This window comes from Aquarana catesbeiana, linkage group LG03 (assembly GCF_042186555.1).
Source record: "Aquarana catesbeiana isolate 2022-GZ linkage group LG03, ASM4218655v1, whole genome shotgun sequence".
Classification (NCBI taxonomy): Eukaryota; Metazoa; Chordata; class Amphibia; order Anura; family Ranidae; genus Aquarana; species Aquarana catesbeiana.
This window is the reverse complement of record NC_133326.1, coordinates 74,138,432-74,164,787: the sequence shown is the minus strand read 5'-3', so window position 1 is coordinate 74,164,787 and position 26,356 is coordinate 74,138,432. Positions and strand designations below refer to the sequence as shown.

At 43.5% G+C, this 26,356-nt stretch overlaps 1 protein-coding gene across 1 annotated transcript; it reads right to left on the bottom strand.

Annotated features, from left to right (window-relative positions):
• Positions 1 to 458: 458 nt before the first annotated feature.
• On the bottom strand, positions 459 to 26,150 carry LOC141133910 (PIN2/TERF1-interacting telomerase inhibitor 1-like). The gene is made up of 5 exons (XM_073623527.1): positions 26,072 to 26,150; positions 23,884 to 24,011; positions 22,803 to 22,895; positions 14,877 to 14,955; positions 459 to 1,385 (listed from the first exon to the last, which is right to left on the bottom strand). The coding sequence occupies exons 1-5, from the start codon at positions 26,148 to 26,150 to the stop codon at positions 1,216 to 1,218; spliced, it is 549 nt and encodes a 182-aa protein (XP_073479628.1). The 3' UTR covers positions 459 to 1,215.
• Positions 26,151 to 26,356: the final 206 nt, after the last annotated feature.

Here is a 26,356-nt window from a genome sequence, read left to right as displayed (position 1 = left end):
TTGGTTTGAATAATGGTGAACCTGTCACCTGAACACTAGCCGTTCCCCACAGGCACATGACCAATCAATCTCTCAGTCCCATAGAGATAAAAGCTCTCCGTCTGCATAGGTCTGGAGAACTGACTTGGCTGAAGTGAATCTCAAAAGAAATAATAAGTGAGCCTGCAATACAAATTGTTCAGTAATAATGAATCATCATAAAAAATATTAAAATCACAAAATATTGGTGAAAGTTCTGAAAACGTGAAAAAAAGTTCATTCGTAAATGGACCACAGTGATAGAAAGTCAGATATAAAAATTATGTGCATCCACATAGATGGGGATCCAACATCCAAAATCCAACCGCCTCAACCCACATAAGAGGGAATGTGGAAGAGCAAGATGTGAGGAAAGAACATCCGAACTTCAGGTGCATCCAGGTAGCAGTGGGATTAAACGCTTACCGGAGTTGATGGACCTCCTCTTCAAAGGGACCCCTTTGAAGACGTCATTTATGATGAAACATGTAGGGCGTGGCTACGCACGATATGCCATCACGCCGATAGCCCTATCTTTTACACGGGTGTTCGTTACTGTTTTATTTGCCGGCTTTTTAACATGTTTTATTGCGGTGGAGTGTTCCCCGCATCTACATGCAATAAAAGACTTGTTTTTATTTATACTACACCATCGGAGCTTTTTTTTTTTTATACTCGCGGCCCCCTGGACCATTGAGTGTTTTGCGGAGTGACCTGTCTGCCCTGGGAATATCGTAAACACCTGAGGATTCTGATGTGGGAGCTCGTTTATCCCTGCAGAGGGTGGTATCTGCTTGCTTGTCTGACCTTGCCACAGAGGAGGTCCATCAACACCGGTAAGCGTTCAATCCCACTGCTACCTGGATGCACCTGAAGTTTGGATGTTCTTTCCTCACATCTTGCTCTTCCACCTTCCCTCTTATGTGGGTTGAGGCGGTTGGATTTTGAATGCTGGATCCCCATCCATTGGATTCACATAATTTTTATCACTGACTTTCTATCACTGTGTTCAATTTACGAATGAACTTTTTTTCACGTTTTCAGAACTTTCACCAATATTTTGTGATTTTAATATTTTTTATGATGATTCACTATTACTGAACAATTTGTATTGCAAGTGCACTTATTGTTTCTTTTGTTTTGGTGTGTCACACTGATATTTGTGATTTTTTTGTTGCAGCTGCACCCTTATTCAATTTAGTGCTCTGAGCGCGGTATTTTTCTTTTATTTCTTGCTGAAGTGAATCTCAACACAACACAATGGAAGAACTTACCTTTAGCAAACTTCATGTAATGCACTCGCTTTTTAGAGGTCTTGGACTTTTTTTCCAGGCTCAAGGATTTTTTGCTGTCATTGGCGGGAGAATCTGAAAGATAAGCAATGTTTTTGTTAATTTTTCACTCCTATGAACATCCCCGGAGAGGAACTTATTGAGAACTTCTATGGTGCCACTGATCTATATACTCAGATACTTCCTTCTCTTGAGGTCAGATCTCCAGTCATCACAAAACTTAAAACACCAATATCTTTCCCCTCCCCCTCATCTAATATACACAAGTCACACATTATTAAAATCTCCAGAAATGCATGAAAAAGATGTAATCATGACCTATATAGTCTTTGCTCCCTCTAACATAACAGGTGATGGGCAGTGAACAGCTTCCTCAATGACAAGAGAAGCATGCTGAGCAGGGGACTACATGTCCCATAGTACTTTGCGCTGCCAGAGGTGTGTGACAAATGTGTGTCTGGGCGTAACCACAGTGAGGTGAGCCATTCAGGCTGCAAAGACATGACTGTTCAAGTCTTTTCTTCCTTTAACATAGCCGGCAATGGATAAGGAGCAGTGGAGAACAGTTTCTACAACAAAGAGAGAAGAGCACTGAACAAGGGACTAAATGTCCCATAGTATCTTGCACCAACAGCAGCAAAGGACATGTGACAAGCATGTGTCTAGGTGTAGCCACAGTAAGGTGAGCCAATCAGGCCACAAGGATTTGACAGTTCCAGTCTATCCCCCCTCTAGATAGCCCCCAATGGGAGGGGAGCAGCAGAGAACAGCTTCTTCAATGAAGAGATGGGCACACTTAACAAGGGTCTACAAGTCCCATAGTATCTTGCACCAACAGCAGCAAAGGACATGTGACAAGCTTGTGTCTAGGTGTAGCCACAGTGAAGTGAGCCAGTCAGGCCATAAGTATGTGACCGTTCCAGTCTATGCTCTATCTAGATAGCCCCCAATGGGAGGGGAGCAGCGGAGAACAGCTTTTTCAAAGAAGAGAGAGGGGCACACTGAACAAGGGACTATGTGTCCCATAGTGCCTTGGGCCATCAGCAGTGATAAGCGTGACAAGTGTAGCCAAAGCGAGGAAAGCCATTCAGGTCACAAGGATGTGGTCGTTCCAGTCTTTCCTCCTTCTAACATAGCCGGCAATGGATGGGGAGCAGCTTCCGCAATGATGAGAGGAGCGTGCTGAACCAGAGACTACATGTCTCATAGTGCTGTGTGCCAGGAATGCACAAGTCGAAGCTCCAGGTAGTACCACGCAGCGGTGATGGTATGGTATAGATAGACTAGATAGATAGACTAAATAGATAGATTAGATAGATAGATAGATAGAAATAACCACATATTTTTTTTTATTAGCAACAAAAAAAGTATATTATTACTATTGATAATAATATTTTATTATATTTAATATGAATTGAATGTATTAGTATTATTACTATTTTTATTATTACTACTACAGTAAAAATAATTATCACAATGCAATATTATATTATTAATATATTATAATAATACTGTAATGAAAAGACAAATATTACTATAAAAAAAAAAATAATAGCAGCAATAAATAACAAGCTTGTGACAGCTTGAGAAATGCAAACTGATCTTACACGCAGATAGTGGGGTGAATGTCAATCAAGTAGTATGTAAAGAACAGTCAGTCAATGTTTTTCGATAGGCAGCTGTGTATGTGAACTATTCATTACACATTAAGAAATTATCAAAAAAAAAAAAAAAAAAAAAGGGTTGTGCATTCTGCGAAGCAAATTATGTGTGCAGCAATACTACCACCCAGAGGACAATAGACAGAACTGCTGTTTGGAATAATTAGCTGATTTAGGCTCCTAAAGTGGGACTTTTCCAGTCGACTTCAGTGCGACTTTGAAGCAACTTTGAAGCGACTTCAGGGAATGCCTGGGTAGTCTTCCTTTAATGCCGGATCCAAATCAGGCTCTATTCACACTTGTGCGACTTGTCATGCAACTTTGGACATCAAAGTCGCATGACAAGTCGTTCCCCATGTTTTCCAATAATAACCATTCGTACTTTATATCACCAAAAGTATTGGGATGCCTGCCTTTACATGCACGTGAGCTTTAATTACATCCCAATCTTAGTCTATAGGGTTCAATATTGAGTTGGCCCACCCTTTGCATCTTTAACAGCTTCAACTCTCCTGGGAGGGCTGTCCACAAGGTTTAGGAGTGTGTCTATGGGAATGTTTGACCATTCTTCCAGAAGCGCATTTGTGAGGTCAGGCACTGATGTTGGATGAGAAGGCCTGGCTCACAGTCTCTACTCTAATTCATCCCAAAGGTGTTCTATCGGGTTGAGGTTAGTGTGCAGGCCAGTCAAGTTCCTCCACCCCAAACTCGCTCATCCATGTATTTATAGACCTTGCTTTGTGCACTGGTCATTTAGTGGAGGGGGGGTTATGGTGTGGGGTTGTTTTTCAGGGGTTGGGCTTGGCCCCTTAGTCCCAGTGAAAGTAACGCTTAAGGCCTCAGCATACTAAGACATTTTGGACAATTTCATGCTCCCAACTTTGTGGGAACAGTTTGGGGATGGCCCCTTCCTGTTCCAACATGACTGCTCACCAGTGCACAAAGCAAGGTCCATAAAGACCTGGATGAGCAAGTTTGGAGTGGATTGTGATATGCAGGGTACTGAAGATGTAAGAACAGATTGTGACTGGGGGGGGCGCTGTGATGTGAAGGACCTGAGTCGTTGCACAAACATGCGGTTTGGACTTCTGCTGGAAGAGAATTTTAGTGAGACCTCCGTGAATTTTAATTCAACACCCCTGCCACAGTGTGTCTAATATGAGAATTTCTTATAATTGTCAGCTCCATCTAGTGGCTGTAATGCAGTATTTACTTGACAAGCAGCAATCAGGAAAATACCGCATTATGGCCACTGGATGGAGCTGACAATAAAAAGGAAATGTACAAACAGTGCCTTGAAAAAGTATTCATACCCCTTGAAATGTTCCACATTTTGTCATGTTACAACCAAAAACATAAATGTATTTTATTGGGATTTTATGTGATAGACCAACAAAAAGTGGCACATAATTGTGAAGTGGAAAAAAATGATAAATGGTTTTCTAAATTATTAAAAAAAAAATCTGAAAAGTGTGGCGTGCATTTGAATTCAGCCCCCTTTACTCTGATCGACCTAATTCAAATCTAGTGGAACCAATTGCCTTCAGAAGTCTCCTAATTAGTAAACAGAGTCCACCTGTGTGTAATTTAATCTCAGTATAAATACAGCTGTTCTGTGAAGCCCTCAGAGGTTTGTTAGAGAACCTTAGTGAACAAACAGCATCACGAAGGCCAAGGAACACATCAGACAGGTCAGAGATAAAGTTGGAGAAGTTTAAAGCAGGGTTAGGTTATAAAAAAAATATCCCAAGCATTGAACATCTCACAGAGCACTGTTCAATCCATCATCCGAAAATGGAAAGAGTATGGCACAACTGCAAACCTACCAAGACATGGCCGTCCACCTAAACCAGGGGTCTTCAAACTGCGGCCCTTCAGGTGTTCAGGAACTACAATTCCCATCATGCCTAGTCATGTCTGTGAATGTCAGAGTTTTACAATGCCTCATGGGATGTGTAGTTCAGCAACAGTTGGAGGGCTGTAGTTTGAGGATCCCTGACCTAAACTGACAGGCCGGGCAAGGAGAGCATTAATCAGAGAAGCAGCCAAGAGGGCCATGGTAACTATGGAGGAGCTCCACAGCTCAGGTGGGATAATCTGTCCACAGGACAACTATTAGTCGTGCACTCCACAAATCTGGCCTTTATGGAAGAGTGACAAGAAGAAAGCCATTGTTGAAAGAAGGCCATAAGAAGTCTGCAGTTTGCGAGAAGCCATGTGGGGGACACAGTAAACATGTAGAAGAAGGTACTGTGGCCAGATGACACCAAAATGTAAATTTCTGCCCTAAAAGCAAAACATTATTTGTAGCGGAAAACTAACACTGCTCATCTCCCTGAACACACCATCCCCACTGTGAAACATTGTGGTGGCATCTTCATGTTGTGGGGATACTTTTCTTCAGCAGGGACAGGGAAGCTGGTCAGAGTTGATGGGAAGATGGATGGAGACAAATGCAGGGCAATCTTAGAAGAAAACCTTTTAAAGTCTGCAAAATACTTGAGACTGGGACAGGGGATCACATTCCAGCATGACAACGACCCTAAACATACAGCCAGAGCTACAATGGAATGGTTTAGCTCAAAGCATATTCATGTGTAATGCCCCATACATATGATCGGACATTCCGACAACAAAATCCATGGATTTTTTCCGACGGATGTTGTCTCAAACTTGTTTTGCATACACACGGATACACAAATCTTGTCTGAAATTCCGAACGTCAAGAACGCGGTGACGTACAACACGTATGACGAGCAGAGAAAAATGAAGTTCAGTAGACAATGCGGCTCTTCTGCTTGATTCCATGCATGTGTGGAACTTTGTGCGTCGAAATTGTGTACACACGATCGTAATTTACGACAACGGATTTTGTTGTTGGAAAATTTGAGATCCAGATCTCAAACTTTGTATGACAGGAATTCCAATGGAAAATGTCCGATGGAGCCTACACACGGTCGGAATTTCCGACAACAAGCTCCCATCAAACATTTTCCTTCGGAAAATCTGACCGTGTATACGGGGCATTAGAATGGCCCAGTCAAAGTCCAGACCTAAATCCAATTGAGAATCTGTGTCAAGATTGAAATTTGCTGTTCACAGACGCTCTCCATCCAATCTGACAGAGCTTGAGCTATTCTGCAAAGAAGAATGGGCAAAAATCTAGATGTGCAAATCTGGTAGAGACATCTTCAAAAACACTTGCAGCTGTAATTGCAGTGAAAGGTGGTTCTACAAAGTATTGACTCAAGGGGACTGCATACAAATGCATGCCACACTATTCACATGTTTATTTGTAAAAAATTTGGAGAACCATTTATCATTTTCCTTCCATTTCACAATTATGTGCCACTTTGTGTTGGTCTATCACATAAAATCTCAATAAAATACATTTACGTTTTTGATTGTAACATCTCTTAGACCTATTCCCAGCCTACTCATTGGCTAATTATTTAAACCTCATCAATCCCACTTTGTCTACACTTCATACTGGGGACCCCAGAGTAAGAGCATACAGTGTTTGGAGTATTTCCTTCTGATTGACTGTGGAGGTAGCGGCACTTTTAGCATTTTGGAATGGGACCCCTGGGGAGACCCTGAAGCACATCCTGTTTTGAGTCCAGTGTCAGAGATGAAGAGCTGACACAGAAAGCTGAACCAATGGACCTGGAAATCGGAGTGTCTCCTGCATGGGTGTGACAGAGGGGGTGTAAATCAGAAGATTTATTGTACCTTCTACAAATAACACATAATATTAGAACCGTGTGCCGAGCTGTTCTGCTTTAATCCCCGATTTTCTTCCTTCACTTCAAAGAGGACTAATCAAGAGATCTAAGAAATTAAAATCTCTCCAACACCTGAGCATATCTCCAGGAGTGAAACTTCTCATCAGAAAAGTTATATCTTTAATAACTGCGGATTGCCCAGAGGAATCCGAATAGCTGACAGGAATTTGCATGTTCTCCGTCACAACAACATGTCTGTTTACTGATGTACTGGGAGCTTTATCGGATCAAGAGAACCTGTTTACTGGAAATATAAATATGCAGATTCCAACAGATAACACGGGCTCCAGGGCCATACTGTCCCTGGATGCCACTAAGGCCTTCGATAGCCTGTAATGAGACTACTTATGGAGGGTGCTAGAGAGATTTGGGTTTGGCCCCACCTTTATTAGCTGGGTGAAAATACTTTACAGGGAACCAAGAGCAAAAATAAAAATCAATAATGAATACTCAGAACTGTTCCAATTGGAGAGAGGGACGAGACAGGGTTGCCCCCTGTCCCCCTTGTGGTTCGCCCTCACGATGGAACCACTAGCAATTATGACTAGATTATGACTAGATCAATGCCAAACATACAGGGGTCCTGGAGGCAGACAGAAGAGGATAGGATAGCACTGTTTGCATACAGCGTCCTGTTTTTCCTGGGAGACGTTGAGAATTCGGTAAATACAGTGATACAAATGTTTGGAGAGTTCAGGCGGTTTTCTGGACTGGTTATCAACTGGGAGAAATCGGCTTTGTTACTGGTTGACCCACTTTGTAGCCAGATACCGTCAGGAACTCCCCACCTAAAAGTAGTCACAAAATTGAAATATTTAGGGGTCTGGATCACGAGCGACGTAAACCAGTATGTCAATGACAACCTAGCCCCACTACTACTTAAACTAAAGCAAAAGGGTGATATCTTTGAGCCGACTCCCTTTGTCTGTAGCAGGGCGTTGCAATCTGATAAAAATGATATGGCTACCACAGATACTATACCTGTTCCACAACTCCCTGATTTGGATAGGCCAAAAGTGGTTTAAAAGAATAGAATCCCTCTTTAGGGAATTAATTTGGAAGTAGGGTCAATCCAGGATTAGTTTGCAAACTATGCAGTTACCGGTTAAACAGGGGGGTATGGCGGTCCCGCATCCAAGGCCATACTTTCTGGCAGCCCAGGTGCAACACCTAGCGGGTTGTGGAATCCCAGGAGGGGGGAACCCCAGTGGCAGAATGATGATAATGGGGGCCCCACATAGTATATTAGTGGCGGTATTAGAGGCAGACTCATTTACTTGTAGATGCCCGAAGATAAAACTAGTCAGTATAGTATGGCAGACACCTAAGGCACTATTGGGGTATGAGGGGGTAACAGAATACGCCCCTCTATGGAACAACAAAAACCTGGCAGAATTAAGAATCATAGAGAGGCCCAGGGAATGGGAGAGACAGGGCATCAACCGACTATGCCAATTATATGAGGGTAACTTTATGAAAACATTTCTAGCTTTAAAATGGGAGTTTAACATATCAGATAATTTATTCTATAAATATCTCCAAATCAGACACGCTATACAAGTGCAGTTTAGGTTGCAGAAAATGGAATGGACCCAGATGCCTATTCTTTTAAAAATAATCAATTCAGATACATCTAAAGGACTAATTTCAGAGTTATATACTAGTTTGGAAGATAGAATAGTAAATAGAGTAGGACCTTCTAAGAGCAGAGCGGGATGGGAAAGAGATGTGGGGGCAATGACTGCGGAGGAATGGGACAGGATTTTGAAATGGGGAGCTCTAGCCTCAATTTCTCCTTCACAGAAAGTATTTGTTCTTAACACATAGAGTCTACTATACCCCCAAAAAATGTTTAAGCTTGTGTGGAGACAAAATGATGAGTGCCCCAGATGTAGGGCGACAGGGGATTTTATCCACATGGTATGGAAGTGCCTGAAGCTATTTAGATATTGGGTGGAGATAATAGATAGGATAAATAGATAAATCTTCAAGACCACACTAGAACCAAGTGTGGCCAAGATATGCCTACTAGGGGATATGGAGGTGGGTAGTGCCCCGATCGCCACCATTGAAGTAGTGCTGAGATGCCTGTACCAGGCGAAAAAACTAACCGCACAGAAATGGCAGGCGCAGATCCCCCTGACCGTGAAGAACTGGGTAGAAACTATCAACTTAATAGTTTGGAGTGAGAGAGTGGTATACATTAGGCAAGGTAACTATAAGAAGTTTGAGAAAATGTGAAGGCCCTGGTTGGAAGAGATGAGGTGTCCCCTATAGGGGGAGGGCAATGTGCAGATGAGAGGGTTTTTTTTTTTTATCTCTCTTTTTTTTTTTTTTTTAAGCCATCAGCCGCTCTTGCCACTCCTCCTTGGGAGACCCAGGATACTTTTTTCTCCTGCACGGTTTCCTGTTCTTTGGAGGGTCCTTGTTCACCCCCGGAAGTCAAAATAGTAGGTCTGGTAATTAATAGAAGTATACACTCAAGTAATGATTAAGTGGTGTGGGTGTGGGGGGTGGGGCTGGGTAGGGAGGGAGGGAGAAGAAAGGTAAACTAATAATATTTTCATGTATTGTAAGATAATACACAATATTCTGTGAGGTTGTATTTCTTTTTGATACTTGTGAAATAATAAAAAAAATATATTAATGGAGATATAATATATTGTCAAAAGTATTGTGACGCCTGCTATTACACGCTCATGAACTTTAAAGGCGTCTTAGACCGTAGGGTTCAATATTGATTTGGCTCACCCTTTGCAGCTATAACAGCTTCACACCTCCCTCATTACATAGTTACATAGTAGGTGAGGTTGAAAAAAGACAGAAGTCCATCAAGTCCAACCTATGTGTGTGCGCTTTTATGTCAATAGTACTTTGTATATCCCTGTATGTTGCGGTCGTTCAGGTGCTTATCTAATAGTTTTTTGAAATAATTGATGCCCCCCACTGAGACCACCGCCTGTGGAAGGGAATTCCACATCCTTGCCGCTCTTACAGTAAAGAACCCTCTACGAAGTTTAAGGTTAAACCTTTTTTCTTCTAATTTTAGTGAATGGCCGCGTGTCTTTTTATGTTCCTATGTTCCTATTTATATATCCTATTTATACCTATTGTGGGGTCACCAGTACAGTATTTGTAAATTGAAATCATATCCCCTCTCAAGAGTCCCTTCTCCAGAGAGAATAAGTTCAGTGCTCTCAACCTTTCCTCATAACTGTCCTCCAGACCCTTTATTAGTTTTGTTGCCCTCTCTCTACTCGCTCCATTTCCGAGAGGGGTAGAGAAGGAAGCGCCACCTGAGTGTAGTATTAACAAATGATGTTTAATGACACCAGGTAAAAACACATTTACAGGATAAAAACATATAAAAGGCTCATCTGTATAGGTATGTGGTCCTTGGTGTTCCCTCTGATCCCGTGGTGGTGACGCTGCAGGGATGCTGGGCTGCAGAAGGTGGATTACCAGCCGGGAGCTCCTTCTGTGGCCATCAGGAAGAGACTAGGGGCCAGCGTGGAGTGCACGTGGAGCGTGCATGACGTCACAGGTCGTCCGTCTGCTTCTGGGTTTGGTATCCAGGGGAGGGATCGTACAGGGAGGAGGGCTAGCAGGGAGGTTGAGAGAAGGCTACGCGCTCGGAGCCACTGCTCCTTCAATAGGCCTCTTGAAGGAGCAGTGGCTCCGGGCGCGTAACCTCCTCTCAACCTCCCTGCTAGCCCTCCTCCCTGGACGATCCCTCCCCTGGATACCAAACCCAGAAGCGGACGGACGACCTGTGACGTCATGCACGTTCCACGTGCGCTCCACGCCGGCCCCTAGTCTCTTCCTGATGGCCACAGAATGAGCTCCCGGCTGGTAATCCACCTTCTGCAGCCCAGCATCCCTGCAGCGTCACCACCACGGGATCAGAGGGAACACCGAGGATCACATACCTATACAGATGAGCCTTTTATATGTTTTTATCCTGTAAGTGTGTTTTTACCTGGTGTCATTAAACATCATTTGTTAATACTACACTCAGGTGGCGCTTCCTTCTCTACCCCTCTCTCATCCATCACAGAGCCAGCTCTCTGAGGACAGCAGCCACCTAGCCTACCAGCCTACTTTAACCATTACATTACCGGTTACCACTTAACCCTTGAACTTCCAGCCTGTCCCCTATGGACTAAGTTGCTCAGCCCTTTATATCTCCTGTTATATATGGACTTGTGTGTTTGCGCTTACAGTTACCAATACTCTGTTTCGCTCCATTTCCAGTACATCCTTCCTGAGGACTGATGCCCAGATCTGGACAGCATAATGTAGGTGCGGCCGGACCAGAGTCTTGTAGAGCGGGAGAATTATCGTTTTATCTCTGGAGTTAATCCTTTTTTAATGCATGCCAATATTCTGTTTGCTTTGCTAGCAGCAGCTTGGCATTGCATGCCATTGCTGAGCCTGTCATCTACTAGGACCCCCAGGTCCTTTTCCATCCTAGATTCCCCCAGAGGTTCTCCCCCCAGTGAGTAGATTTCATTCATATTTTTGCCACCCAAATGCATTATTTTACATTTTTCTACATTAAACCTCATTTGCCATGTAGTTGCCCACCCCATTAATTTGTTCAGATCTTTTTGCAAGGTTTCCACATCCTGCGGAGAAGTTATTGCCCTGCTTAGCTTAGTATTGTCCGCAATTACAGAGATTGTGCTGTTTATCCCATCCTCCAGGTCGTTTATGAATAAATTAAATTACTGTACCACCTTTTTTTATTTTATTTTTTAATTCCACCCACTTTCCTACTTCTTCCTTTAACCTCTTCTTGCCAACGTGGAGCATATATGCTTCCTAACAGTGGCCGAGTTTTAACGCATATATGCATCCCCACGTAAGCACACTTCTGTGGCGATCTTCAGATTGCGATTGGGAGCTTTCTGATCATGTGACTGCTACAACAGCCAATCACAGCGGTTACTTGACCCGAATGCCCGCCTCCGCTTCCCGGCATTTAGAAGCTCTTAAAGGGCCAGGAGGAGGTGGCAGGAAGGGGTTAAGGTAACCACACACTGTACAATCTGATTTTACAATCTTCTTTACATCTACCATCAGTGATGTAGTGCGAGGGCCTGCCGGATTGGATCGATAGTTGGGTCCTATTATTAAATAGTTCTAATAAATCTAAAGGAGATTACAATCTAATTGTACAGCGTATGGCCACCTTTATAAACCTAAAATTAACTTTTCTTATCAAAAGCTTTGACCCAAAAAATTCAGTCATTATTCGTAAAGTGATATTAACCACTTGCCTACCGTCCACTTTTACCCCCTTCCTGCCCAGACCAATTTTCAGCTTTCAGCGCGGTCACACTTTGAATGACAATAGCGCGGTCATGCAACACTGTACTCATTTGAAATCTTATAGTTTTTTTCCCCACAAAAATAGAGCTTTCTTTTGGTGGTATTTAATCATCATTGGGCTTTTTTGTTTTTTTTTGCTAAACAAATGAAAAAAGGCTGAAAATTTTGAAAAAAAAAAAAGTTTGTTATAAAATTTTGCAGGTAATTTTTTTCTTCACTGATGTACACTGATGAGGTGGCACTTTTAGGTGGCACTGATGATTGGCAGCACTGGTGGGCACTGTTGGGACTGCCCTGATAATCAGTGCCCTGATCCGTGTCGATATCCCTTTAACAGAAGCCAGTTATCAACTCTCTTTACAGTGTCAGCGCAAGGAAAGGAATGCCGATAACTGGCTTGTGTGTACATTGTGATCAGCTGTCATTGGACACAGCTGATCACGTACTAAAGGGCCTTTACCCCAATCTGGAATCAGCTGAGTCCAACGCGTTGCAGGAGGCGCGCGGGCAGCGTGATCACAGGAGGACGTCCCGGTACGCCTTTTCGCCTATAGCGCGAACAGTAAGTGGTTAAAGGCAACATTTTTTTTTTTTTTTTAAATAACACACATGTTATACTTACCTGCTCTGTGCAGTGGATTTGCACAGAGCAGCCCGGATCCTTCTCTTCCCTCGTCAGCTCTCCTGCCCCCACAGCAAGCAACTTGCTATGGGGGTACCCGAGCCAAGCTACTGCTCTGTGTGTCCATTCAGACACCGAACCATGGCTCGGCCCCACCCTCTCTCTCTTCTCGCTCACTGACTTTGATTGACAGCAGCGGGAACAAATACGATTCTTGTGCAACATCGCTGGATCGAGAGGGGATATTGGTAAGTATTAGGGGGCTGCTGCACACTGAAGGTTTTTTATCTTAATGTATCACAAACAATGTTATACTTGCCTGCTCTGTGTAATGGTTTTGCACAGCGCAGCCCAAGTCCTCTTCTTCTTGGGTCCCCTGCCAGAACTCCTGGCCCTTCCCTCCTTTCGAGTGCCCTCAGAGCAAGCAGCTTGCAATGGGGGAATCCAAGCAGACGTGCTCCAAAGCCACTGCTCTGCGTGCCCATTTAGACATGGAGCTGAGGCTCGGCCCTGCCCCCTCCCCCCCCATTATCTATTTGGCTGTGATTGACAGCAGTAGGAGCCATTGGCTCAGCCAATTAGGTAGAATCCCCAGAGAGCTGATGCTTTTGTGCACATTAATGGTTCGAGAGAGGGCTCAGGTAAGTATAAGGGGGGCTGGGTTGGGGACTGCTGCACACAGAAGGTTTTTGACCTTCGTGCATAGAATGTATGCAGTGCCGCCCCCCACCAGATTGCCAAGGGTTAAATGCTAGTGAACTCTGGGGGTAGGAGGGATGAGAGGAAGAAGCTGCACTATCTAGCATGCTCTGGCACTCTCCTCTCTTCTCCCTGATGCTTTGGGCTTCAGAAGGTCCCTTGGTATCCTCATGTACAATGCAGCTCTATTACTCCTGAACTATATGTGAGGATGCAGGAGTGCAACCACAGAAGAAGCTTCAGAGGATCCATCACACAAACAGAGGGAGCCTGCTGGACAACATTATATTACACCTTATTCGTCATCCAGTAGATTTATTTTGAGCCTTGCTGCCCAACATTGGACTTTAAAGGAGTTGTAAAGTCCCATGGTTTTCACCTTAAAGCATTCTTTGCCAAAAAGGGTTACAACCACCCACAGCGGCGCTTTGCCGGTGGTTTGACGACGTTGCCCATTGATTGCAATAGGCAGGGGCGCTTTAGGAGCTCCTACAGCGCTGCAAAGATGCTGCTCGTAAAGGGCATGAACAGTATGTCCAGGGTCCACAACTGGGTAAAGGATTGTGTTTGGATAAGTAACTTATTTGCTATAGTTAGTCTGATCACAGGGTGTGTGTGTGTGTAATGCACTGAGGGTGTGGCTTTTCCAAGGCTGTCATTTAACACATTCACAGGGTCTTGCAGTGATGTGCGGCGCACAGGACCTTTGTTGTCTGTTCCATCACAGAGATACATGGCGGTTGAAGGCAAGATGTGAGTGAGCATCATTGGAGTTTCGGCTCCTACCTCTCTGGTAGAGACGGAAAAGTGCCAAGCAAGATAGTTTCGGATGGGTGTAGAGGTGTACTTGGTATGGAAGGTCATCACACTTGAGGTTGCTTTTAAAAAAGTTTATTGAAATTCACGGTTCACAAGTGATGACAACAGCCAACGTGTTTCGGGGAAAATGCCTCCCCCTTCGTCAGGGCTATGATGGTTGGAATTGGTCTGGATTTGAAGTTCTCCATCATTTTACAACACCTAAAAGGCTCCATTCTTATTTGACCCCTGGGTCCAAGGCCAATCTCGACCACATCAACCATCACAGTTCTCCATCATGTAACATCACCTAAAAGGGTCCATTCTTATTTGACCCCTGGGTCCAAAGCCAATCTCTACCACATCAACCATCACGACCCTAACAAAGTGGGAGGTATTTCCCCTGAAACACGTTGGCTCTACTCATCACTTGAACCATGAATTTCAATAAACATTTTTAAGAGTAACCTCAACTTACATATCAAGTGCACCTCTAAACCCATCCAAACCAGGGGCCATCATCTGTACAGCACATTTCACCATGTTACATCCTAAATACGGGTGTAACATGGTGCAAAAAGGTGGCATTTAAAGCAATCAGTGGACAATCAGTGCACTATGATGACAATAATACAGTATGTCCAAATTCTGCATCCACGGATCTTACCAGTGCTTGCTGTGCCATGGCAATCGTTCAGTTCGGCCAGAAGTTGGTTGAAATCTTCTTGATGGGCGATCCATTTATCCTTAAATAAAAAACAAATAAAAGGGATTTTTATTTAAAAAGCATTTAAAAAATGGACACAGACATATTGACCATGAGAACAGAGGAACAGCGTATCTGCAAAGGGCCCCTAATGACCAACCTATACTCCCCTTATCTAGACTCCTTTGCATCTCCTACCTCCAACGCAGCCGGTGCTGAAATTAGCGGTCTTGGAGAACCAGGGGAGAGAAGATGTCACTTCCTTGGTCATGTAACAGTGCTGGACCCTATAAAGCGGTTACTAGGTCTGAGCACAGTCAGAGAAGAGGTGGTCACAGACTCCCCCATACCTAGTGTCACCTGCTGTGAAGGAGGAAGGAGTGGTGAGAAAGTCAGGTGAGTAAAAGAGGTTGGAGGCCCTTTGAGACGTCACTTTGGACCCAGCAAAAAAAAACCCAACACAAACAAACACAAAAAACACACACACACACACTTATAAGAGGTTCAGAGATGGAAACTGCACAAAAATCAAGTAGATGAAGTACTAGTCACCAGTGTTGCCTGTGGTCTCCCTACAGCTGAACTTCTCCCCATTACTGAATTACCATGCCATGTTCTATACTGTGTCTCTGTGCGGAGGCAGATATCTTGGTAGAGGAGAACGGCTTTGCTTCCTCATGTGAGAACTGCCCCCTGCTTTAGCTTCCCCTTCCAGCAAGGAGAACAGTGAGCAGCACTGTAGTGACATCACCAAATCTCATTTCAAATTTCCTGAGGCTACCAGGTTTGGAAGCAGGGAGATCCTTGCACTGCAGGTCCTTAGGTACAGCTTCCTCCTCCAGCAAGGAGAACAGCGAGCAGCACTGTAGTGACATCACCAAATCTCACTTCAAATTTCCTGAGACTACCAGATTTGGAAGCAGGGAGATTCTTGCACTGCAGATCCTCTGGTACAGCTTCCCCTCCAGCAAGGAGAACCGGCGGAAACGGTAAGGCCGAGAAATGCCAACGAGAGGTGGGAGGCAATGTCTGGGGTGGATCAATTTTAAAATAATGCTTGACAGGCAGTTAAGAGGCAACATGGAAATGAGACCTCTTCGACTCATTCCTAAGTACTGTAAGAGGGAAGGGGGGGGTAAAACCAGGCGGTTGAGTACCAGTTGAGTACCAGGGTGGCAAAACTAGTACTAAACCGCCTGGTCTTACCCCCCGCGCCTCTGGTAGTATTTGGTAACGAGCCTAAGAGGGCTCATTTACATCTGCAGTGTATTGGATTTTAAACTCATCTTACAAACATTTTAGAAGCATTAAACTCTATGGCCTGGTTCACACGGGGCTTCAGTTTGTATAAGAGCAGCAAGCGTTGACAAAGCATTTGCAGAGCTTTCAGCAAGATTTGTTGAAACTTTTAAAGTGCCATTCAGATCCAGTTTGTAAATGTTGAACACAGATCCTAATGGGAGTACTGCTTGCCACTTTAACCTCTTCACGTCGCCTTCTGTGGTGTTTTGAATGCTTTTAAGTGCAAAGGAGGGATTTGGAGTCTTCTAGACCCCCGATCCCCACATAAAGAGTACCTGTCACTGCCTGTTACTGTCACAAGGGATGTTTACATTCCTTGTGACAGCAATAAAAGTGATCAGGAAAAAAAAAAAAATTAAAAGCACCTCATCCCTCCGTGCTCACGCGCAGAAGCGAACAGATACGTAAGTCTTGCCCGCAAATGTAAACGGTGTTCAAACGACATGTGAGGTATCGCAGCGATCATTAGATTGAGAGTAATAATGCTAGCACAAAACCTCCTATGTAACTCTAAACAGGTAAAAAAAAAAAAAAGAAGTATTTTGCGCTAACCATATAAAAACGGTGCAGCCACTCGTGTAAGCCAAAAATACAAAAAAGACCCAACAACTAATCATATAAAGTGACAAGCGCGCATCCAAACAAAGTATTTAGTGAAGTACCATATCTAACAGATATTGTGTTATCAACACTATTAATGTGACAAAAATTATTTAATATATGTCAAACTTGGTGAAAGATATTAAAGTATCTATTCTTAAATCTGTCACAACATGCTTCAAACACCGTTGTTAAAGGAGAAAAAATATGTATAAAAATGTGTTTTTATAAAAATGTAACCACCTAAAAATTGTGTTATCTGATGAAAAACAAAAAAACAACAATGTTGCTAGAATGTAAAAGGAACAATATTATCGTACCCACACATCAAATTGTGTCAATTTAATTGGTCAATTAGTGAGAGCTTTCAAGCATATAAAAGTGCAAATGAAACTCCTATTCATTATTAGGTGTAAAAATTATCATAAGCAAAAAAATGTCCACATGAAAACATATATTAGGGTGATGATAAACCACAATCTTCTGCTCTTGAATAAATTGATGTTCTTCCCGCACAAGATATGGTAAAATTAACCGCTTACCGCATCAGTTGGATCTCAGGTTATAGAGATCTTATAGGCTTGTTGCATTCACCTGCAGGCATCAGTGATTTCCACCTGAATAGCGATCAAGGGAGATGTCCTCAGCCACTTCTAACGATCAGCAAGCAGGCACCCTCTTTCTGGTAATAATCACTGGTTTCTACAACTACGGAGGGGACGGTTGATTATTTCCCCTAGACCATCTGCAGATCCAGATCCCTCAATAAAAATAAAAAGAGGGGGACTCCATAGTGCAGATGTGTAACATTGGTTTATTTAAAAAGTCATTTATAAAATCACTTGCAAAAACATTTAAAAACTCCACAGCAATTGGTCACAGCAACAAAAACTTGGCACACTGGACACTGCAAACCAAAAAAACTCAAGTCGTAGAGCAAATGGGAACTGGATAAAGAAGTTAGCTAAAAATAGCACACACGCAGCAGAGGATCAAACCGGCTGACTGCATGGGGAAAAAAACGTGATGGCGTCACTGCCACTTGCTCCACCCGACGCGTTTCCCCTCAACAGGCATCCACTGGGAATGGAGACGTAACTAAGCTCTAGCACATCACGTCTATATACTTATATAAGGCAGGAGAGACACCGGAAGTGACATTTAAGCATTTACATCCCGTTGTCATTCAGTACACAGTTATTTTTCATCCTAAATTGTTCAAATTGAACCACCGAAAAATATTTAAAAATTACCATCTTTCCTTATCCAATTAGAAAGGAACAGTAAAAAGAGAATTTTTTTCAAAAAAATATATATACAAATTTTATTAAAAATAATATATCTATCTAAAAATATTTATATTGATACAAACATCCTTGATTATCCATTTTTGATTTGCATTTCCAGTCAATTCTATATATATATATGTGTTAATTGTGCCAGAATCTATACTTTTAGCAAAGGTCTACATAAATTCATTTGGACACTTATTTTTGACAGCAGTTTCATCCTTAGGTTGCGCAGCAGTTCAACCAAGACGACCCTCCAATCACTATATACATAATTGTCATGGAATTGGATTTTTATATCATCTAGTAGGAATTTACAGTTGATAACAATATGGAAAAAGGAGGGGGGATTCACTACTATAATTCCGATAGAGATTCACATAAAAACTATCAGTTAATCAAGGAAATCCATTATATATATAAAACATCATTAAAAACTACATATATACAATTCTTTAAAACTATATATATATAAATCAGCTCCATATACAAAGAGGTCTGCCAGAGAATTCAAATATTATTTAGGGATTGAATCTTACTTGGTAAAAACTTTAAATATTTAATAATTATCTATTGTCAATGTAGCAATTGATATCCCATTCTATATTGTAACATTGGAAACAAAGGTAGAGGTTTTTACCGTTTGAGAGGTCCTACACACCTTACACCTTTTGCATGGATAGAACCCTTTAAGGCCACCAAACATGCTAATCTTTGGAGGTCGATCAATTGCGCTAGGTGCCAATTTATCTTTTAAGGTCTGGTTTCTCCTGTAGACAATACTAGGTCTACTTGGAAGGAGAGGGCCCAAAATCTCATCTCCCTTCAGGACATTCCAATACTTCCTCAGTATCCTATTCACCCACCAATGCTGTGAAGAGAAAGTGGTGATAAAGGCCCATTCGTGGTCCTTCTTCTTACTATCGTCCAAGCTTTTAGTTCTCACGCTGTGTGATCACAATAAAGGGACAATCACAGCGTCCCTTCACCATGTGATCAGCTCTGTCCAATCACAGCTGATCACATGTAAACAAACTTACCGGTCATCGGCAGTCCTTCCCTCACGCGCTGTCACAGCGTGAGAAAATGAGAACAGGTAACTTGCAATTCTGACCAGGGATCAACAAACCCCAGGCGCCAGGTCACCGTTGCGACCCGAAGTTTTGACCTGCTGCCTGGGCTGCTCCCCACACCCTGCGCGCACCCCCTCCACTGTGTATCCCGGGCTCCGCTTGCCCATCTGCGGGTCGGCGACTGGCATAGCGAGAGTCGCCAAGTAGAGGATTGGGGGGGAGGGGGAGGGAGGATAGCAAACACATGTCCTTTCTCCTCCCCTCCCCTTCTAGTTGTTGTTCCCATTGACAGTTACCCCGGCCACCAGGGCCATAAAAGAATGTAATGCAGTGTGATGTGTATGGCATTACACTTAGTGGAGCACAGGGGAGACATGCCGGGTCTGATAGTCTCATTGAAGAAAACCTGTCACCAAAAACTAATCATCACATAGAGGACTTTTTGTCCCCTATATGATGGAAAAACAAAATACATTTTTTTAATTGGAAAAAATTAAAGTTACACATAAAATCCCCCACATATATGCACAAAAAAACGTAAGCGCATGTGGCCATGTGCCTACACCTAGAAAAGTCAATTGCGATACACATATTACCGCACACGTCGGAATGAGAACAATAATTCCAGCACCAGACCTCCTTCGTAACACTAAACTGATGACCTATAGGGGGCTTTTTTTTTTTACATTTATTTATTTTTTTACATTTTTTATTTAATCAAAGAGACAAGACCTACAGGGTCAACATAATGAAGATACAGAAACAAATTATAATCCATGAACATATGTGGTGCTACACCTCATAACAGTTTGTAATATTACAGAAGAGGAGAGATTAATGACGGAGATTACATTGATTTCCAGAGTTTATAGTACGACAGATCGTCTTGATATATAGTTCTACTAGGCATAGTATGCACTCCCTTACCCTATGGGAGCGTGTTTGTATGCGTGGTGAGAAAATACAGTGCTATTCCACGAGTCTCGTCCCTTACAGTTTTCCCTACATCTGAAGTAATAAGAGTAGAAAGAAATAGCTTTGGACAGTAGGTGGGGAGAAAAAAAAATCAGAAGTGGGGAGAAGATGGAAAAAAAGGGGGGGGGGGGGCTTTTAGAGCACCACCTATGGAAAATATAGGGTACTGACATGTTTAAGGTTCAACATGTTGGGGGTATCCATTTACTCGGTGCAACCTCAGCTTTTATATTTTACCAAAAATTGGGTAATTTATTGTGCTTTTCCAGCCCCTAAAATTAACTTTTATTGTGGATAAATCAGCTGCACACTAGCGCCACCTCAGCAGAATAAAAATAGTACTTATTTGCAAAATTTTATAACAGACATGTATTACAACCAAAAGAAAGCTCTATCTGTCTCATGACAATTGTCATTCAAAGTGTGACAGCTCTTAGGCCCCTTTCACACGGGACGGATCCGTGTTGATCCGCCCCGTGTTTATCCGCTGCTCAGCGGGGATCGCTCCGTTTTCCCCAGCTGAGCAGGCAGATGACAGGGCGGGACCCGCACACTGTGCAGGGACCGTCCTGTCAGATCTCCGCTCTCCCCTATGGGGGATCGGAGGAACACGGACCGTCTGTCCGTGTTGCTCCGATCCGCTCTGCAGACGGATAGAAAAATAGGATTTTCTTCCGTCCGCTTAATCGGACGAGAGCGGAGCCGGACAACATCGGGTGTTAACGGATGTACATCCGCTGACACCCGCTATCCCATAGGGATGCATGTATGTCCGTATTTCATCCGAAAACGGATGGATGAAATACGGACATACTGTCCGCATGTGTGAAAGGGGCCTTAAAGTTAAAAAATTGGCCTGGGCAGGAAAGGGGTGAAAGTGTCCGGTATTAAGGTGGGTAAAGCAACAATAAGCTCTCCCATTATGATCTGTGTTCAACATTTACAAACTGGAGTTGAATGGTACTTTAGCTTGCTGAAAGCTCAGCAAATGCAATGTAAAATCTTGCTGTGCACAGTGCTCTTATACAAGCTAAAGCCCATGTGAAAAAAGCCTAAATGACATGCATTTTTATGTAAGCGTATGAAGGATGCAACAAGCACCGCACCTAAAACTGGACAAGTGTGAACGGGGCCTAAGGAATGAATTAGGGAGGAGCAAATGAATAACAGGATCTCCACCGTCTTGCCACTATGCACTGTTCTTTGTGAATGAATAGTAGTATAAGGTCTTTGAATGGCAAAGGGGGCAAGTGAATGGTGCAACTCTTCACTCAAGCAGTACCTGCTGTAAAGCCATAGCAGCAGTCTGCCGGAAATGAGTTTTATTTTCATTACTCTCACAAGTGGGCTGACGATCCCCTGTATGGAGCAAAAGGTACTCTTTATAGATGCATCGGGGTCTAGTAGATTGCAATGCCTCCTCTGCTTCCTACAGCCAGTATGTGTAAAGGTGCACATAGCACATGGCTGCTGTGGTCATGATTTTACAACTTGGAACCCAGAAATACTCTGAGGACTTCCAGGTTCATTCAGCCGAGCGACGTTCTGGATTCCCTGCAGCCAGGGCAGCCATCAGAAATTTTTGGGCCCCTTACACAGCTTTAGGCCTGACATGTTGCTGAGAAGCACAGTACAAATCACACGAGGGGTGCAAATACACATAGTAGCCAGAGGTGGCAGTAAAGAGCTTGATGTCTGAGCTCAGTGACACGAGAACAGCAGAAGCTGTGAAATTGTTTCTGTAATGCACAGCACGGCTCCCCTTCACCCGTCCTGCCTTCTTCTGGCCTGGGCAAGCCACTCGGGCCTCGGGGCACAACTTCCATTACAGTTGTGACGGCTGTACCCCCCTGATGGTGGCCCTGCCTGCAGCCATGCTAGGCTCACAGAAGAGCCACTAGGGAGGATTGGGAGGGGGCTCTGCAGTGTTCTCCCTATAGGATTCTTGCTGGGTGACCATCAAAAGCATCTGATTAGAGTGTTGTGTAAAGGCCCCTAGGCACCTGGTGCCGATCCTCTGGCCCAGGAGCCTCTGCAGTTTCTTACCATCTCCTGTACCATGTCTGCAGTCTCTGATCATCTCCTGTATCATGTCTGCAGTCTCTGATCATCTCCTGTATCATGTCTGCAGTCTCTGGCCATCTCCTGTATCATGTCTGCAGTCTCTGACCATCTCCTGTATCATGTCTGCAGTCTCTGACCATCTCCCGTATCATGTCTGCAGTCTCTGACCATCTCCTGTATCATGTCTGCAGTCTCTGACCATCTCCTTTATCATGTTTGCAGTCTCTGACCATCTTCCGTATCATGTCTGCAGTCTCTGACCATCTCCTGTATCATGTTTGCAGTCTCTGATCATCTCCTGTATCATGTTTGCAGTCTCTGACCATCTACTTTATCATGTCTGCAGTCTCTGACCATCTCCTTTATCATGTCTGCAGTCTCTGACCATCTCCTGTATCATGTCTGCAGTCTCTGACCATCTATTCCAATACATTTAAATTATCTGACAGTCTTCTTTTGTACAATGCATGTTATGTGTAACCCTTTGTAACTATCAGAGGCCCCAGATGAGGCCCTCTATACCTACTATTAGTTGTTGTTGTAGGACAGCAATGCTTTTGTCTGGTACAAAACTTCTTCATTACCTCATAATTGTTGCAAGCTCCAAGGCCCAGAGTGTTGTTCTTCACTTGAACTTTGATGTGCTCCATGGATCCTTGTTCCTGAGCCCCGAGACCCTTGAATAGAACATCGGCATTAGTTAAACAGATCATCACTTGATAAGACAACAGCTGCACCCCAAAAGGAATCCTGTCATTGGAAACAGCCGGAGTGACACCAGCTGACTGTAAAATCATCAGTTCTAGAGTATTCCCAAATAATACAGCCGGCCTGGCCAGAGAAAGTACCACCTGTGTCTACAGTTCCCCTATGGGGGTCACCCCTCCCTTCTCTTCCCAGAACATATCTGCACAGTGTAAAGTGGTGCAATTCAAAGTACATTACTTTCTGGCACAGATGTAACTTCTAATCCTTCTCCTCTAAATTTAAAGGCATAGTTCACCTTTTGTAAAATTTTAGTAAATGCACTAACACTGATAGAATAAAAAAATGTGCAAGTCCTTCATTATTGCACTGAGGCCCGCAGGGCATTGCAACCACTTCCAGTGCGTCCCGGGTGCAGTGCTCTGGCTCTATCAGTGTTTTCCCCCACCTTGGGTATGTACAGAGGTAAGGACTGCTGAACTACAGGGCGCAGAAGGAGGAGGGGACTGAGGGGGTGTAGAGGCAGGAGGGGACTGAGGGGGTGCAGAGGCAGGAGGGGACCGATGGGCGCAGAGGCAGGAGGGGGCGAGGGGGCGCAGAGGCAGGAGGGGACTAATGGGTGCAGAGGCAGGAGGGGACTGTTGGCATCCTTTACAAATCCCATCTGCCGTGGTGACTTTCTTTATAGTTTTGCACACAGCGAAGAAAGGTTCTAAATGCAGCCCGGGTCCCTTTTCAGGAGGTTCCAAATCACATAATCATTCTGACAGACACCCATCAAACAGGAACTGAGAAGAAATCTCCCATATGGGGATCACCAACAGTAAGAAAACCCTTTGCTGCACTATGCAAAACAAATAGGCTGGACTAGAGACAGATCTCAACTCTATAAAAGGGATAATGGGGGGGGGGGTGAAATTGACGCTTGATATCTAGCCTTCTCTGACATATTGCGCTCACCCTGCCCTTGGACCAAACCTTCTTCTCCAGCATCTTCTGCCCGAACTTGGAGTCGTCATTGGTCCAGGCGCTGTTCCTGGGGTCCACCAAACACTTCTGCTTCCTGCGGGCTGGAGAGAGAACTAAGGCTATCAAACACTATGGGGGTTATTTACTAAAGGAAAATCCACTTTGCACTGCAAGTGCACTTGAAAATGCACTGAAAGTGTACTTGGAATTGCAGTCGCTGTAGATCCGAGGGGGACACGCAAGGAAAATAAAAAACAGCATTTTAGCTTGCACATGATTGGATGATAAAATCAGCAGAGCTTCCCCTCATTTCAGATCTACCCCTTAGATTTAGAGCGACTGCACTTCCAAGTGCACTTTCAGTGCACTTGCAGTGCAAAATGGATTTGCCTTTCGTAAATAACCCCCTATGTGTATATATATGTTTTGATATATGTATATGTTTGTTTTGATTTTTATCTTTGGCGCATTTTATTAATTGTATAAGTTTACAGCTAATGGACAAACTTATTTTGTCCATTAGAGCGCTTGGATCAGTGACACTTGGTGCTACTGATAAGCATTTTATATATATAAAATGCCTCAGGAACAGCGATCTGTCATCTCCTATAGTCAGTTCCTTCCCCCTACAGTTAGAACACACACGAGGGAACACCGTTAACCCCTTGATTGGCCCCTAGTGTTAACCCCTTCCCTGCCAGTGGCATTTACACAGTAATCAGTGCATTTTTATAGCACTGATCGCTGTAAAAATGTCAATGGTTCAAAAAATGTGTCAAAAGTGTCCGATCTGTCTGCCATAATTTTGCAGTCCTGATAAAAATCGCAGATCACCGCCATTACTGGTAAAAAAATGATAATAATAAAAATGCCATAAATCTTTCCCATAGTTTGTAGGCGCTATAACTTTCGCGCAAAACAATCAATATACACTTATTGCGATTTTTATTACCAAAAATACATAGAAGAATACATATCAGCCTAAACCGGGGAATAAATTAGCTTTTTTAAAAAATAATTGGGGATATTTATTATAGCAAAAAGTACAAAATATTGGGGGTTATTTACGAAAGGCAACTCCACTTTGCACTGTAAGTGCACTTGGAAGTGCAGTCGCTCTAAATATAAGGGTTAGATCTGAAATGAGTGGAAGCTCTGCTGATTTTATCATCCAATCATGTGCAAGCTAAAATGCTGTTTTTTATTCTACTTGCATGTCCCCCTCAGATCTACTGCGACTTTACTTGCAAGTGCACTTGCAGTGCAAAGTGGATTTTGCTTTAGTAAATAACCCCCATTGTGTTTTTTTCAAAAATTGTCGCTCTTTTTTTGTTTATAGCACAAAAAATAAAAACCGCAGAGATGATCAAATACCACCAAAAGAAAGCTCTATTTGTGGGAAAAAAGGACGTCAATTTTGTTTGGGTACAGCGTCGCACGACCGCACAATTGTCAGTTAATGCGAAGCAGTGCCGTATCACAAAAAATGGCCTGGTCATTAAGAAGCCAAATCTTCCGGGCTGAAGTGGTTAATCTCCCTTCCATCTCATCCAATAAATCTGGGTCAATCACAATCCTGGACACCCAAACCAATTGGCTGGAATGGATTTAAAGACACCAGATGGATGAAAACTCGAAGCATACTGCGAAAGCAACCAAAGAGCTTTTTTAAGGGAAAGAAGTGGAATGTTATGCAATGGCCAAGTCATTCACCTGACCTGAACACGATTGAGCATGCATTTCACTTGCTGAAGACAAAACTGAAGGGAAAATGCCCCAAGAACAAGCAGGAACTGAAGACAGTTGCAGTAGAGGCCTGGCAGAGCATCACCAGGGATGATACCCAGCATCTGGTGATGTCTATGCATTCCAGACTTCAGGCTGTAATTGACTGCAAAGAATTTGCAACCAAGTATTAAAAAGTGAAAGGTTGATGGATGATTGTTAACCTGTCCCATTACGTTTGGTCCCTTAAAAAGTGGGAGGCACATATACAAACTGTTGTAATTCCTACACCGTTCACCTGATTTGGATGTAAATACCCTCGAATTAAAGCTGAAAGTCTGCAGTTAAAGAACATCTTGTTCGTTTCATTTCAAATCCATTGTGGTGGTGTATAGAGCCAAAAAGAGTAGAATTGTGTCGATGTCCCAATATTTATAGATCTGACTGTAGGTACCTTGCCTTGTGTCCCTAAGTTGTAGCAGGCGAGTAAGGGTCAGCATGGCGTCAGAAGCTTGCGCATCTTCCCCAGACATCCCTGCTATTGCAACCGGTTCACCTGCTCAAAATGCGGTACCTATGGACGCCTTGTCGCCGGTCCTGGAGACCTTTGTTGCCAGGGTGGAAGCGGCGTTCGGGCGCAAGGGGGGCAAAAAATGCCCCCTGCCCCCCCCGTCGTATGGGGAGAGCTCTGATTCAGACTCGGGCCTCGTGGTGACTGACGGCCCCTGTTCTGACGTGT